The following is a 17,445-nucleotide window of genomic DNA, read 5'->3' on the forward strand; positions in this document are numbered from 1 at the left end:
ATTAGCATTTATTTCTTTTTTATTTAATATAAGCTTTTTCTCATTTGGTTCACAATACTGAATCGTCTTTTTCATCTATCTCAATGGGAGACAAAAAGGACGTCGAGACTGCTACTGCTCGTACTTACATGTGTTCCCAAAAGGAGTATAATAGGCTCCAACAGTTGCTCAACTCTTAGTTGATTGATCCTAGTCCGCAAACACACTCAAGTGCGTGATCTAACCTTCACTCATAATTGATAATCGATTATGGATGCACATTGCATGATTAGGAATCAAGGTAATTTTATCTAGACTGCATGATGTTTCTCACTCGTTGGTTCGACTTGTCAATGGATCCTTATGCCTTTGTTCACGGTGCTGGGTCCATCAGTAATTTAAAAGGCCTAAACCTATCTTTTGTCCTATTTGTTCCTAAATTTCTTTATAGCCTTTGTTCAGTTAGTCAAATTAGTAAATTACTGAACAAAATAATTGTTATGTAACCTTTTATCCTTCTCATTGTCTTTAGGGAACCACCATGGAGGAACTAAGTGATTTGTAGTGATTTTGATTCATTAGGTCTCTACCGTATGTCTTTGTTGTCTATTGTCAGGCGTGTCAACCCGATAAACATGCCAATGTTCCTGTCGTAGTAAGTGTTTGAGTTGAGCCAATACTTTATATGAACTTTTACATTCTGAAGCATGGGTTCTTGTCCTACTAAGGCCACCTTATGTTTTTCAATACATCATGACTTTGATTGATGATTATTGTCATGCTATATGGGTCTACCTACCTAAATCTAGGATCACTTACATGTTTTGTAAGTTTCACTCTTAGGCTGTGCAGTATGGGACACTATCCCCATGCCACCTCACCATTTTTTGAACAACGCCCCCCCTCCTTACCCTGGGCGCCATTCGCCGGGGGGGGGGGGGTATTGATGAAATGTGAACGCAATGACGAGCAATAGCGAGCTCTTCTGTGTCTGTGAGGTATAACATAGGGGGCGCTATTGTAGAGAATGGGAAACGGAGGGCGCCATTCCATACCATGCTAGCTATTGAGAAGTGGCAATAGAGCCCCTTCTCCTACGTGGCACCTACATTTCACAATGGAGCCCCTAGGGGGCTCCAACCATACCTCGCAGCCTTATGTCAAAAATTAATTTAATACATTTAAACAAATGGCATTGTCGAAAGACAAAAAATGTCATTTATTTGACGTTGCTCGCACCATCGTAGTTTATTATCATATTTCTTTTTGATTCAATTTTGAGGTGATGTTGTCCTTATGGTTGCTTACGTGATAAACCGCATGCTCTCATCTTTCCTTTGTTGTCAAACTCTATTTATGTCATGTTTTTTTGAAGGCACTCCCCCTAATTTCTTTTGGTTATATGGCATATGTAACGCTTCGCATTTTGAAACTTTCCTTATTTAGAAGATTCATTTGTATTTCTATTTATGAAACTTATATTCTTTTTTATTCATCTTTCATTTCCAAACATTGTAATCCGAGACTTGGATCATAATAAAACTCGATCTTTTTATACATGGTGTTATATATATTTCGTACATACTCGTTGTACATTCGTTACAATACTCGCTATACGTGCACGCTTGATACATATTTATACGCAAACTCATACTTGTTATACATGCAAATTTAGTTTATACATGTCTTTAATTATACATTTTACATATACATTGCACTCACACGCTTAAAACACTTAAAATCGGCTGAAATACGCGAAAACGGCAAACTTGAACCTTTGAACAAATGGGCAAGACCCTTCGCACGAAGGGACCATACCCCTTCGCGCGAATGGCTAAGCCCATTCGCCCAAAGCCCAACTCGTTCCAAGGCCCATTTCAGCCTATAAATACGTACTATAACCCTCATTTCTCACCTTCCACACTCCAAAATTCTCTCTAACTTCCTGAGTTCGTGCATTATTAGCTGAGCTTTTCCAGAATCATCTAAGTGAGTTTTAACTCAGTAACTTTATATTTTATCTTATTTCTTCTGCTTCTCGTTTATCCTTTATACATTTCTTCATATCTTTATAAGCTTGGTTATCCTCTAGGGAGCATTCACAGGCCTGCCATGGCAGTCTGAGCAATGAAGCTCTCCATCTTGAGGTTCAAGTTTAAGATTGAAGTTCTTTTATTTCAAAACTTTTATAGAACAACTTTCTGATATTTAAACTTGGCCGAATCAAGAACCCACCGAGGTCACAAGCTAAGTCCATAGCTGTGGGTTAGTGTTGAGGTTGAGTCCAGCCAAGAAGATGAGTTGTTCAAATAAAATCGGATTGTTTCGTCTCCAAAACAGAGCCATTCGCACGAAGGGTTAGCCCATTCGCGGGAAGGGTCTTCCCATTCGCGCGAAGGGTTTGTTTTGCTCCCGTTCCTGCATTTTTCTAAGTGTTCAATGTAACTCAGATCCCCATTCTCGATATGGACGATTCTGTGTTAACAGAGTGTGAATCTAATTCCACCGCCTCACTTGAACTTGCAAACTAACACTCAAACAGTCTCCCGGACCTAGAATGTGTTAACCTCGTCCAACCTCCAACACTTGGTTCATACCTTCTATGTTGAGACGGCACACCTGGGTTGTCCTTGTTCGGCTGTTTGGCATTTACATTCTGTCATTTACTTTCTGTTATTCATGACCAACCGGTTTGTCAACTAAGTTAACGAATTTGAGCTTTGGTGAAACATATAATTTGCCTCCATGCAGGACTTCTATAAACTACAAGACATTATGGACTACTACTATACTATATAATATAATGTATAACATAACTGGACTCACAACATAACCAACTAATGGTTAAAAAGTTCAAGACGAAGTTCCGTTCGCACCAACAGACCCATTCACGCGAAGGGTACTCTCACTCGCTCGAAGGGTATCTTCTGTTCGTGCGAACCATCCCTTCGCCCGAACGGAGTTGTGACGTTTCGTTGATATGCCATGCTTTCTTTGGATCTGGCGTACATTCTTTGGTATGATGCTTGAAGCTGTTGCATCACAAGATCTTTGGATCTGGTATGCATTCTTTGGTATGCCAGGTTCACATAACGATATAAACATTATACATCACTCGCCCTTTTTCAATGATCTAATAAATGGTGTTGGACTAAAAGGAACATTTATTATGTTTTAGTTAATAGATTTTATAAATAGTTAAAAAAATATAAGAAATAACACATTGCTGGCCACGCCAACCTACACCAAGCCAGCAGCCCCACCACGCCGCACCATCCATGTGACCCAACCAGCTGCCACTTGTCGCTCAATGCCCCAACCCAAGCCCCCCCCCCCCCCTCCCCACAGTCTTACCCAAACAATTTTTTATTTAAAAAAATAAATAAATGTGTAATTGGTTGGAATAGAGTGGGGCCCACCATTAACCCCCTCTCTCATCGGTGACTACTCACCGTTTCAACCCATCACCGTTCACCGATTTATACTTGGCGGCACCTTGACGATCAGGAAAGAGGCTCACCGAAGGGGTCACGGCAGGTGCCCCTTCCACCCTTAGGTTGGTGTAGGACCAATGAATATGAATTTGATGGCTAAAGATGGAGTAAAGAGTCAACACAACCAAACCATAAGTACTTCATTTCCTAATTAGTTAAAGTCAACATTATTGATGTGGTCAAATGCTAATTGGACGAGGTCAAGCAACAATGAATTTGTTGAAGCATTTTTGGATGGTTATATAAAATAATTTAATTTTACTTTGTCAAAGTTCACAAGTATAAAATATAAAGGGTTGGTGATCATAAAGTGTGTTCGCAATTGTTGACGACCAAAAATAAGTTTTAACATTACTAGTAGATTACTAATACCTCAAGGATATTAGCACATAAAAATGAAAGATACCTTATATGCCGAGAGCTGTGGAAGGCAGGCATATTCTCCGTTAATAACATAACATATTACACGTGTTCAAAATTGTAATTTTGTTGAAGATATATTCCATTGTTTTTATTGAATATGACATCCTAAAAACTTGATGCAACACAGTAAGTAGAAAAGTGTTTGAAAGACAGATATTATAAATTAACCACAATCAGAAAAATAATATTCTTATTCACCTTTAAATATAAACAATAAGAAACGAAACAAATGTTACAAATACAAGCTAGTAGTAATGTTGCAAACGAGATCAGCATCCTATGATCACATAAATGTTCAGAATTTTGACTGGATTTGCTGAATCACTTTGATGTCAACTTGAAAGGCTTTTGCAAGAACATCCACATCGATATCAGGGTTTGATCCAAACACAGCATTCGCAATAGTAATCACACCTGGATTTTGACTACTTAAACCCGCAATAGCAAGAGCATTCCCATTTCCGACGTTTTTTTGGAAGTGAATTAGACCTTGTGGAAACACGAACACGTCACCCTTCTCAAGCACTTGTGTGATGAGGCGATTTTCAGGGTTAGACGTGACAAAACCAACCAGAAGACGACCTTCAATGACAGTCAAGACTTCAGTGGCTCGAGGGTGCGTGTGTGGTGGGTTAATACCCCATGGAGCAAAGTCAATACGAGCCATGGAAATACCAAGAGTGTTGAGTCCGGGTAACTCTGCTACAGTCACAGAAGTCACATTAGAGCCCACGTCATTATGCGTGTTTCCCATTAGGTGAAGCCCTCTAAAAAGAAAATCATCCGCTTTCACAAGCTTTGCATCTTTGCAAACCACACCATTCACAAATACTGCATAAACAAATTTAGAAGCCTTATTATGGACACCTATAAATATTGCGTATCATAAAACCATAATTAAGTTGTGATAATCTTTAATTTACCTGGGCTATTAGGATCAGCCACACAGAAATCCTGGAGAGGACTAGGGTCCGAAGCCAAAGCAATCGAACATGTTGTCAACAAGATACCGAATATAAGAAAACGAGACATCATTAGCTAGAGGCGAAAAACTTGTTTACTAGGAACTTTGGTAGCTCAAGAAATCTATGAAACCAAGGATGTAACTTGGTAATGTTTATATAGTAAAACCATAGGATTAATATAAAGGCATCATGTGTTGTATGACCACGAATAGGTGTAAGTTTAAGTTTGTGGAAAGAGTAAAATTACGAAGAAGTCATCAAATACATCCTATAAGATATATTCAACTAATCAACTTTTGTTTAGTTCAAGATTAGAAGGATAACATGCACTATGATAATTTACTTGGTTTCTTTAATCAGTTTTATATTAAAATTAATTGTGTTGGAGCGTTGAAGTTTTATTATAAATTGAATTGGTCCAGAAAGTTAAACTAATTTCATAACCAAATTATATATGTGAAGGGGTATGGTCCCAAAACGACCATTACCCGCATCAAACAAACCCCTACCAGTAAGCAAACCGCACCCATGCGGTCACATCCTTCGAACCCATTCGGTTCGAAGATGAATAGCTTGACCCAAGTACGAAAGAAGATGAACATATCGATGCGGCTGGCACCGCATCATATGGCCATTTTCGTCACGACAAGGGAAGCAAGCAAATAGTCTCCACATACGATGATGCGGCCAACACCGCATCTCGCGTATTTCTTGATCACAAGTAGGAGACGCGGTAACTTCAGACGTTACCGCATGCAGCGATACGGCTCGCACCGCACCCTGCATATCCAACAAGTGGACTGACACGCCAGGCAAGTGGCTGACACCACGAGGCAAGTGGCGCCGGCGACAGTCCCCTGTCAGAGCTATTAAAGCAATGGGCTGACGTGGCGTAACCCCCACGGCCGGCGAGACTGACACACCTGCAACGGTGCAGCTCGTCGTCAGCCCATCCATCAATCTCCTCCTTCACTCCTCGGCTATAAATACCGACCCCAAACCAGGTTTGAGGTATCTCTTCACAACTCTCTAACTACTACTATTATCTTACTTTGCTTCCCAAGCAAACTACTGATTCTCACGCCGGAGAGTGGTAACAAGGAGCACCCCCCACCCCATCCTCCTTGTTACGAGTCACGGCTTGTTTCCTTGTGCAGGAGATCATCCACCGGTGACCCAGCCAGCGATCTCCGAGAGGAAGGGATTAACCCTTCTTGACGAGACCAGTGTGTTAACCCTGCCCGGTTAACCATTGTTTCATCATTGGCGCCCACCGCTACTCTTAGCACTTTTTAATCCATCCCTCTCCCTCTCAAGATCATGACTGATAACCAAAACACCAATGCGGATAACCCAAATCCCCCGATCCCAACAGGGGTCCACCCTTCGACCCCCCAACCCGGACACATTGGCACGTCCACCCAAAGGATCCCATCCTTTGCGTTCGGACACGACTTATCACAAGCCTCAACTGTGCTCCCACCAGGCGTGGACTTACACTCCTGGTACCAACAGCAAACTGACCTGCTGATAGCGGCCTACAACCGCGCTTGTACGGAAGCAAACGTACAGGCTGGGCCTACTCCAATACAACACACACCTGCCAACCGTATACTCCAATACGATGGCAGGTTACACTCACGTCCGGCTTCCAGAAGCCGACACGACGACCGTGGCTCATCTTACTGTTCGGTCAATACACTCAACGAGGATACTTCCTCATATGAGTCCCGCTCCAGAGGGCCAGTGCATACCCGCCTGGGCCCCTATGGCGAAGATAGGAGGCGGTCAGCCTCCAGGCGCGGCCCAGGCATCCAAAGCCGACTGGGCCCGCAACCTTACACGGAAGGGTACGGTCATACCGACCCTGACGATCAAACCTACCGCGGGGAGTCTCACGACACCAACAGCAGACCGGGGGGACGCAACTATGTTCCTCCCAGTCACCCCCGCACTACATACCTCAGGGCGGCAAAGCGCCCTGTGCACGAACCATACAGGCCAAAGGCCGCGGCCGAAAATTCAAAATTCGTCCCGCACATCGCCAACGCCGATATCACAACGACAAAATTCCCAGTCAACATTGGGAAATACAGTGGCTCGACCGACCCGGACGACCACATGAACATCTTCACAGGCGCAGGCGTCAATGGCAAGTGGGACGAACCCACCTGGTGCAATTTTTTCCCCCAGACCCTTATCGGTCTGGCGAGGGCATGGTTTGATTCTTTGCCAGTGGGATTACTGGATTCTTTCGAGGACTTGCGCGCCAAGTTCCTCGCCCATTTTAGCCAACAGCGACGCCACGAACGCGATTCGTTGGACGTCATGAACATCTGGCGAAAGGATGACGAATCGCTCGAGGCATTCGTCATCCGTTACAATAAAGAATGCCTAGAGATAGGCGACGTGGCGGACCAAATGGCGCGAAACCATTTTATTCGGGCCGTCAAAGACAGAGAGATGATCATGACCATCTCCGGCAAGGAGGGTTTGCCTAAAAAATGGGAGGATGTCATGACCGCAGTCAAGACATATGCCCAGACACAGCGGTCGCTCGAACCGCACGTCAAAAAGGCAAAACCCCAAGCCGAAACATCCCACCAAGGGTCCAAACGTAACAACAAACGAAACCGGGATACAGGAAATCGGGATATTACTAAACCGTATTTCCCGCAACCCAACACGTGTGACCCACAATGCTACAACCCGGCCCGAGACACTCGGGCACCAAGAAAAGAATCTCGGGACCGCAAATGGACCGAGATCAACCAGTCGCCAAGAGAGGTCCTCCTCGCAGACCCACAATTCTTGCGACCGGCCCAACCAATGAAGTCCAAGAAAAGTCAGGACCTCACACTATACTGTGAGTACCACAAGGACTCGGGCCACACCACCAACAACTGCATCAGTCTCCGGCTGGAGATTGAGCGGGCGTTGAAAGAGGGGAAACTACAACACCTCTTGCCAGGTGGACAAAAGCCCACCAAGCATATCACCCCTCACAACGAAGGTACCTCCTCCGGGAAGAAAGCCATGTACGTGGTTTCCACCCACATGATCTACGGAGGCAAAGGTAGGCCGCGCAAAGCGGCACGAAGACCGGACAATGATTGGAAAGACGAGCAAGTCGTCTTCCCAAAAGTCCGAGGCGGACCGCGTGATAGACGCGCCGTCGTCATTTCAGGCCAGCTGGCCCATTACTGCACCGAGCGTCTGTTCATTGACCCGGGCAGTACATCCGATATAATCTACGAGCAATGCTTCAATCAATTTGACCAAGAGGACAAAGATCGGTTGCAAGCCGTAGATTACCCGCTGGCCGGATTCGCAGGGGAAACAGTCTTTCCCCTAGGTCAAATTACATTTCCCGTGCGTCTTACCAATGGTAAACACACGCGGACGGAGGAGGTAAACTTCATGGTTTTACCCCACACCTCCAATTATGACGTCCTCCTTGGGAGAGAATCCCAAGGAGATTTCAATATGATCACATCCGTCCCCCACTCCGCGGTTGGTTTCCCAACCGCATCGGGGGTTGCAATCATCTACGCTCGCAAGGACGTCATGATGACGGACGAAGCACGTCCGACAAAGGTCGCAAGGCCCACCCCCGTTGGCCAACCGGAAAAATGGGTTCTCAACCCAAAGCATCCGGAACAGAAGGTCACATTGGGTCACGCCTTATCCTCGACCACCAGAGCGCACCTGAAGGAGCTCCTCTTCAGGAACCAAGACATCTTCGCGTGGACTCCCGCAGACATGACAGGGGTCCCACGCGAAATAGCGCAGCACTATTTGAATACCAAACCAGGTATCAAGCCAGTGATCCAAGGCCAACGCCACCTTGGGTCAGCTAAAAATCAGGCGATGCAAGAGCAGATCGAAGAACTGCTCTCCGCAGGTATACTGCGGGAAGTCAAGTACCAGACTTGGTTATCCAACCCTGTCATGGTAGAAAAACCATCCGGGGGCTGGCGCATGTGCGTCGATTACAAGGACCTTAACAAGGCCTGCCCCAAGGATTGTTACGCGCTTCCAGAAATCGACGAAAAGGTCGATAACCTCGCGCCATTTCGGTGGAAGTGTTTCCTCGATTGCTACAAAGGGTACCACCAGGTACAAATGGCACTTGAGGATGAAGACAAAACGGCATTCCGGACCCCAACCGGAAATTACTGCTATACAAAAATGCCGTTTGGGTTGCGCAACGCGGGCTCAACCTACCAGAAACTGATGAACGACACTTTCCGCGGTCAAATAAGCAAAAGTGTCGAAATCTATATGGACGACCTGGTCGTCATGAGCATGGAGGAAGATACCATGCTCACCGATATAGAAAGAACATTCCAAACTCTGCGAAGCGTCAACATGAAGCTCAATCCAGGGAAATGCTCGTTTGGAATGGAAGAAGGCAAATTCCTTGGGTTCATCGTCACCAAAGATGGATTCAAGGTAAACCCGGAAAAAGTGCAGGCGATCGAGCGCATGCCATCGCCTGCATCGATGAAAGATATGCAACGCCTGGCCGGAAGGCTGGCGGCACTCAACAGGTTCTTGGCTAACCACGCAGCCAAGTCATACCCTTTCATCAAGACCCTGCGAAGCTGTTCAAAGAAAGAACAATTCCAGTGGATCACAGAGGCTGAAAAGGCCTTCCGGGAAATGAAGGAGTGTTTGATACAACTCCCAACACTAACCGCACCATGCAAAGATGAGCCACTCATCTTATACCTATCCGCTGCAGACAACGCAGTGGGCGCGGTATTAATAGTGGAACGAGCGGGGGTTCAAACACCCATCTATTATATCAGCAAAATGCTCAACGACCCGGAGACGAGATACTCAATAATGGAAAAATTGGTACTAGCACTGGTACATGCTTCAAGACGGTTACGACGCTACTTCGTAAACCACATCATCACAGTGCTAACCAATTACAGGATCGGCCCGATCCTGTCCAAACCCGACATCTCTGGGAGATTAGCAAAATGGGCAATTGAGCTGGGCGCACATACGATACATTACAAACCGCGCCCTGCCATCAAAGGCCAAATCTTAGCTGATTTCGCCGCTGAAGTACCAGCGGATCGCATCCAAGAATGCGAAGAATCCCAAAACCCTGCGCCCCCACCGCCGTCCTCAGAAATATGGGCACTATTTACCGATGGTGCATCCAACGAGGAAGGTGCGGGCGCAGGTCTGCGACTCGTCAGCCCTGACGGCCAAGAGCTTACATATGCCATCCGCCTCGATTTTAAAAGCACGAACAACGAGGCAGAATATGAAGCACTATTAGCCGGGCTACGTTTAGCAGTCAAAATCGGCGTGCAACATCTGGAAGCGCACGTCGATTCCTTGTTAGTTGCGGGCCAGGTACGCGGCGACTATGCCGCCAAAGGGGATATCATGATCCTCTACCTCGAGCAAGCCCTGCAGCTAAAATCCAAATTCGCTTCATTCAATATTCGACACATTAATCGAAGCGAAAACAAATCTGCGGATGCACTATCAAAACTTGCATCCACCAGCTTCCAACACCTAGCAAAGGAGGTACGTATCGAGATTTTGCAAAATCCTTCGGTTCCTCTACGCCAGGTCAGTGTCATCCAATACGGAACAACGTCATGGATGACACCAATTATCGCATACCTTCAGTCAGGTGTGACTCCCGAGAGCAAAACAGAGGCACGTAAGTTACAATACAAAGCGTGCCACTATCAAATGGGAGACGGTATCTTATACCGAAAGTCATACCTCGGACCGCTCCTCCGATGCGTTAATCCACAAGATGCCACATACCTCATCCGAGAGATACATGAGGGTATATGTGGCATACATGCTGGACCACGCACGGTCGTGGCAAAAATCATGAATGCCGGGTATTACTGGCCCGGCATGCACCTGGACGCCGTCAAAGAATTACGCAAATGCATGGACTGCCAGCGCCATGCCCCAAAAACTTTGCGACCAAAGAACAATCTGGTCCCCGTCACTACTGCATGGCCTTTTCAAAAATGGGCAATCGACGTAGTGGGACCATTCCCGGACGCACCAGGTGCAGTTAAATTTATCATAGTGGCGGTTGATTACTTCACAAAATGGGTAGAGGCGAATCCACTCGCTTCCACCACTGCTATGGTAACAAAAAAGTTCATTTGGGAGCACATCATCTGCCGTTTCGGTTTACCAATGTACATTGTTACCGACAACGGCACCAACTTCGCTGCCGACGAATTCCAAAAATGGCTAGAAGAGCTGAACATCAAACACATATTCTCGTCTGTCGCACACCCGCAAGGGAACGGCCAAGTCGAGAGTATAAATAAAGGCCTAGTCGAAGGAATCAAAGCACGATTGGGAACAGCCAGGCGTGGCTGGGTCGATGAACTCCCAAGCATCTTATGGGCTCACCGCACTAGCCCAAAAACAAGCAATGGGGAAACACCTTTCAGCCTCGTCTACGGGTCTGAAGCGGTGATACCCGCGGAAATGGGCCTCCCATCTCCTAGAATGTTGGCTATCGAAAAGCTAGACAACAACAGGGAACGTAGGATCGATTTGGACCTCCTAGAAGAAAGGCGCGAGAACGCCGCCATCAACGAGGCCAAATACAAATCCAAACTGGAAAAGTATTACAACGCGCGAGTCCGCGTTTGTACTTTCAATCCAGGGGACTACGTTCTACGTGACAACGAGGCATCTAACGCCGAGCGCCCAGGAAAACTTGCCCCCAAGTGGGAAGGACCCTACCTCATCAGCGAGGTCTTAGGGAAGGGCGCATACAGGTTACAAACACTAGAGGGCGAACCTATCGCCAGAACATGGAACGCACAACAGCTTAGACGCTGCTATATGTAAGCTATGTTCTTACACTCCCTATGTAACCTATCGGACCGCAGGTCATTTGCAAATAAATAAACGTCATTTTATACATTGTTGTTTGTTTACTACTATTACAAATGCGTGTTTCCACTTCGCGGTATCCAAAAAACAGATTGGCAAAATCTTCATTTACGATACCTATACAAAGTGGTAGCCACACGCAACTATTGTAATAGGCCAGCAAAAGGCAAAAAGACTTGCATGTTTTATCCGGCCGGATACACAAGTTTTTGTTACACACTTAACACAATTCCTGAGCCCAAAAAGGCAAACAATGGAATTGACGCGGACTCGTACGACAAAGGTATGGAGTGCACTCGACCCCATTCACAAATGGGTAGAGTCCCGGTAATATAAGCTTTTACAAAGCTTAAGCAATTCTAAAACCCTCACACGGTAAATCACAGAATTGATGCATACCCATACAACAAAAGTATGGAGTATACTTGACCCCGTTCATAAATGGGTAAAGATTACGCATACACACGTTCAGACATGCAAGAATTAAAGACACTTGTACAAACTGAACAAAGAAACTTTATATTCAAAAAATTCAGGTATCTACATGATGCTTACTGAATTTACATAAAGTTCCTACTCTATACAAGAGGAATACAAAAAAGGAGGCACACTCGCCAACCTAAACCCTATTTTGTACCGCTGGTCCCCGCGTCTCCTCCGACACCACCAGCGGGTTCTTCCTCTTCCACATCAGGATAAAGCATCCGCAAGCGGTCAACATAGTCCGCAACCTCCAAACACTCGTCCAGCTCCCCTACACAGGCAAGGGGCGTGTCATAAAAGGAGGCTACGGCCGCTTTCAGACGACCCTCGGTATCCACATCCCGAAACCCGGATGCCTGATCAGTATAACCGCCTGCGGACAATACATTGATATGCCCAATGCAGCGGTTATAACCAGCCTTGAAGCCAGCATCGCGCGCACGCTCCTTAACCAGGTCCAAACCAGATGAGGTCTCAGGAGCATTCATGATAGCCTCGACAATCTGCAAATAAAAGGTCATAAGTCTTGAATGCTAACCCAAGCAAATGTAAAGGCAATGGATACTTACACGCGCAATGCCGTGAGTCCGCAGCCACTCACGGTCAGCTTCCAGCTGGTTAAAAGAGGACACCAAGACATCCTTGGCCTCAGCGGCAGCGTCGGCTCGCTTCTCCGCATCAGACACGCGGGCAGTAAGGTCCGTAACCGCAACCGCCTGGGCCTGAACCTCAGCCTGTTACAAGAACAGCAAACGGTTCACCCGATAAATATTTTCAAAACAATAAAGGAAATATAAAACAGAGGTAACGAAACATACCTGAAGGCTGGAAACAACCTTATCCAAACGAATGCGCTCCGCATTCACCTCTTCCAGAGCCTTGGAAGAACGGCTCTCTTTCTCCGCGGCCTCTTCAAGGGCCTTTGAGGCACGAGCCCCGGCTGCTTTGGCCTCTTCAAGCGCCTTCAGGGCCTCATCCTTTGCCTGCAGCGCTTTAGCTGATGCGGCCTCAGCCGCAGCTTTTTCATTGCCCAAGGCAACATTTGCCGCCTTGGCGTTCGCTAGCTCCTGCCGAGTATGAAACAGAAGATTGTTCTGCTTAGCCCAAGATTCGTTCCACTTCTTGCGCTCGTTGGATGAAATTTCCTCCCAACGCTTACGCTCATCAGCAAGGAGTTTAGCAAGGGTACGCACCTGTTTCAGTTGCACCGTGGCAGCCCACTCAGAGGTCTGTTTCTGCTTCTCAAAAGCAGCTTTATCCCTCTCAAGCTGCTCCGCACCCGCACGAGCAGCCTCGACCAACTTCTCGGCTTCCGCCCGCATACGAGCAGCCTCCTCCTCGCGGCGGCCCAGCACCTTATAATCTTCCAAAATGGCATTAGCCACAATGGAAGACCCTACCAACATGGTCGAGAGCTGGTTTATACGCAGCTCCCGCGGTGCGGCACGAGCCCGATCAACTTCAAAGGGGGTCCCCAGACCACCCAAGATCTCCCTGCAGGCCGCAGGGTCGTTAGCAATATCATCCCCCTGCAATACAGTCCAGGGGGGTCGATGGTACAGCGTACTGCGATCCTGGGAGTAGGTGCGGTAGTAATACTCCAATTCAGACTCCCCAGGCTGAATTGGAGGCCCGTCATACCCCGCACCACCGGCCGACGAGCTGGTACCCTTATCAACCGCAGACTTCTGCGGCCCAGCATCATGCTGCCGTGCTTCAGCGCCAGTTTTTTGCGTTTCAGCATCAGAATGTTGCTTCCCAGTAGCAGTGAACCGCAAACTCAAATCGTCTCCCTCATTGGGAGAGATCAGGTTGTTGGACGAGTCGACAGTATCAAATATCTGGGCCGCAGCATTCTCTGCGGTACCCTCCTTCTGCACGGTTGACTCAGGTACCACCTTGACGGGAGGTGTCGACGGCACCTCCGTTCCACCCGCACCCATGGCACGCGGAGGGGACTCCGGAGCATCGAAGATAGAAAAATCTTCATCTTGACGCTCTGCAAAAAAGTCAAATAGCTATCAGAACTAGTTACACAACAGTTAACACTAGATAGCCTACACTTACCAACGACAACCGCAGGTTTTTTCTGCGCCGGAGCAGACCTTTTGGTTACTAGTCTCCGACGTTTGGTTTCAACACCACCAGCAGCTTTCTGCTCTGGCCTCCTCTTCTCACCAATCACAGGGGGACCCGCAGCTGTCCCTCCCGCAGCCGCCTCTTCTGCCTGCTTCTTCGCAGCACCAGAACGTGACTCCGCGGCTGTACTCAAACCCTCAAGGGTATCAGATACTATCACATAATCCTTGTGTCGACGAAAAGAGGAATAAGAGATACCTGCTGCCTGCGGCACCAGATGAGGCACAGTAGTGACCTCCTTTATCTTCTTTTGGCGAAAGCGCACGCCCTTCACAGTTTGCCTCTTAGGCACACCTTTCGCTTCAGGGTCCCCCAAGGCCCCAAGATCACCTGCATGGGATCAATACGTCAATAACACACCATGATCAACACAAGTAGCAAAGCTTCGATAGTATACCTTTGCCTACTGGCAACTCAACTGCCAGTGCAGCCGCAGTAGGCACCCGGAAGTTACTACGGATGATAGTGTTGTGATCCTGTTCACCATCCGCACAAACTACGGTCTCAACCGTACCCTCGAAATCCGGAGCAAACATCCTCCATGCGGGAGCATCTTCTGATAATAGACACAAAGGTCAGTAACACACGTAAGGATAAAGAACGTAAAGAAACAAAAAGTACGTACCACCGCTCTTTTCCCGCACCACGGGTTTCGAGTTCTTGCCCCTCCTCAACATCATACGCAACAGCCATAGTTGCGTGTTGGTCAACTTCACATACTCAATAGTCTGCAGTTGCGGGAACCATTGCACTGATTTCAAACTGGGCATCGCAATGGTCTCTGCTATGATCGTCTCGGTCACATTCCGAAACGTCATATCCACAGCAAGGGCAGCAGACTTGATATAGAAGAACTTCTTCTTCCACATCGTCATCCCCTTAGGGGGAGTCATCAGCTTTGGGGTACCGTCTCGTAGACGGAAAGAAAAGAACCCCATGGACACTGTCATCTGATAAAACCGTTGGAAGTCTCCAACGGTAGGCTCTATGCCAAGAGCACGGAAGGTAAACTCAAAATTACGAATCCGAATCATCCCAAGCGGACTCACTTGAGAAATGTGGACCTTGTACCACTCCAAGATATCCACAACAAACACCGTCAACGGTAATCGGAGGTTACAATCTCCGAAGAAATCGGACCACATGGTCACATAACCGGCCGTAGCGTCGGCACCAGTATCACCCTCTGATGGGTACCGAGCCCCATACTCCGAGGGCATTTGGACCTCAAGCATAAGGCGATCAAAGCTTTTCCTGGTCCACTTCAGCGCCGGTAATCCACTACCGGCAGTCCCATCTTCTTCTTCTTCGGCCACTAAAGGCCGTTCAGGGTTTTCACCCTCCACATTGTGTGGACTAGATGGTTCAGCCATCAAAAATATCAAAGAAACAGAAGATGGTGGACAGAAACACTAGAAACCTCACCGGAATTTCAGAAAGAATCGTCGGAGAAGACAGATGACAACTTTCTCTCAAACGGCAAATTTTTTGAATTTTCGACCAAGTGAGAGGAAACCACGAACGGTTTTCCCCTTATATACCCATCGCAATTAATGCGGAGGGAGAAAGCAAATCATCACGTTCAAAAAGAGCGTATCTTGCAACAACACGTGTCGAGCGCCGTTTTAGCTGACGGTTATCACGCGCGCGTGGCCGCCCACGCGCCTGACAAAGAAGACGTTTACACTCCCTGCTACAGTGCATTTAATGCCTCGGGCAGTGCAAATGTCCTTTCATTTCAGCACATGCAGAAACGTCTCACCAACTTCTACCAACTCACACGTGCGATCAAGCCACGTAGGCGAGAAAAAGCGACAACATTATCCAAAAAACCTAAGCGGCATGCGGTTTTTCTGGTTTACCGCACCATAACCCATACCGCATGTCGTTTTTTTATATACCCTAAAAAATAGGTAGAAATATATCTATCTATACTATAAAGGGATATATTACCTTTTCCGCATCACTCACGAGCACACGTGAAATATGCGGAAGTGACACACATGAACCCATTCAGATGTGTCAGATGCTCAGAACCAGTGTTGTTCTTTGGACTGAACCGCGTCTCAGGAACAGGCAAAGCGCATTGCCTTCATTCTCTTCAAGCTTCAAATCCCTCCTGTCCGGTTCACAACCACAGAGGGTGCATGAACAACTTCTTAAGAAAAAAGAACGGAATCTACGCGCCCGCACATCAGCAGCCCTGACTCCTGAACCTTCAAGAGTTACATCCGTGCAACAAGCACACTTTGAGCGAAAATGGGACTGCAACATCGCAGACACCCATGAAGAGCTACAGACATAACCATAGCTTCCGCAGAGTGGTTGCTACGGAAGAGCAAAGCTCACTCCACATCACCGAACGAGGCTACCTCGTTATAAACTCGGTATTGGAGCGTGAAGGAAAGTGGCTCCAGAAAGAACGCAGATACGTGCTCTAAACAAGCACTTATCAAGCAGCATGTGTCCGAACAGCGGTAACAAGTCTGCCTATGACTTTGTTTACCTGCCAACGGACCGCGGTAACAAGTCTGCTTAGGACTTTGTTTACCTACCAATGGATCGCATGGAATAAACAACGATGGGCATCCCCTTGCCTATGACCATGTTTATTTACCCATAGTTTAGATCCACATTGTTCGACCAAACAGGGCCAACAATGACGCAACGAAGTAACCGCAAAGAACGTACGGTTACTTGAGAGCTATCAAGATGAACACGAACACCCCACAAAAAAGGGATGGTCATCTCGTCATAGGATGCTGAACATAGAACTTGAGCGAAGTTCTAACACAACATCCAAAACCTTCAAACCCGACCGCAAAGGTTGGTTTACAAGCTCTTCTTTTCTTCTTCGTGCACCATTCTGGCAAATGGTTCGAAGAAGAAACCACCTCCAAGAGGTTCGAAACATGTGCAAACCTTCGAACAACCATCCAAGAGGTTGGTTCGAAGTTTGTGCAGCATTACTATGAAGGTCCCTAACAGGCCTTCAACACAACAACAGGTGGCAACCCACCTGATGACATGCAACGGCTGAGAATTTCGCATCAAGC

General features: G+C 47.0%; 1 protein-coding gene across 1 annotated transcript; it reads right to left on the reverse strand.

Moving 5' to 3' along the window:
• Positions 1 to 4,059: 4,059 nt before the first annotated feature.
• LOC110923322 (putative germin-like protein 2-1) lies at positions 4,060 to 4,958 on the reverse strand. The gene is made up of 2 exons (XM_022167448.2): positions 4,820 to 4,958; positions 4,060 to 4,727 (listed from the first exon to the last, which is right to left on the reverse strand). Exons 1-2 carry the CDS (start codon positions 4,929 to 4,931, stop codon positions 4,192 to 4,194), a joined length of 648 nt encoding a protein of 215 aa, XP_022023140.1. The 5' UTR covers positions 4,932 to 4,958; the 3' UTR covers positions 4,060 to 4,191.
• Positions 4,959 to 17,445: the final 12,487 nt, after the last annotated feature.

The sequence above is a fragment of the Helianthus annuus genome, chromosome 9 (genome assembly GCF_002127325.2).
Source record: "Helianthus annuus cultivar XRQ/B chromosome 9, HanXRQr2.0-SUNRISE, whole genome shotgun sequence".
Lineage (NCBI taxonomy): Eukaryota > Viridiplantae > Streptophyta > Magnoliopsida > Asterales > Asteraceae > Helianthus > Helianthus annuus.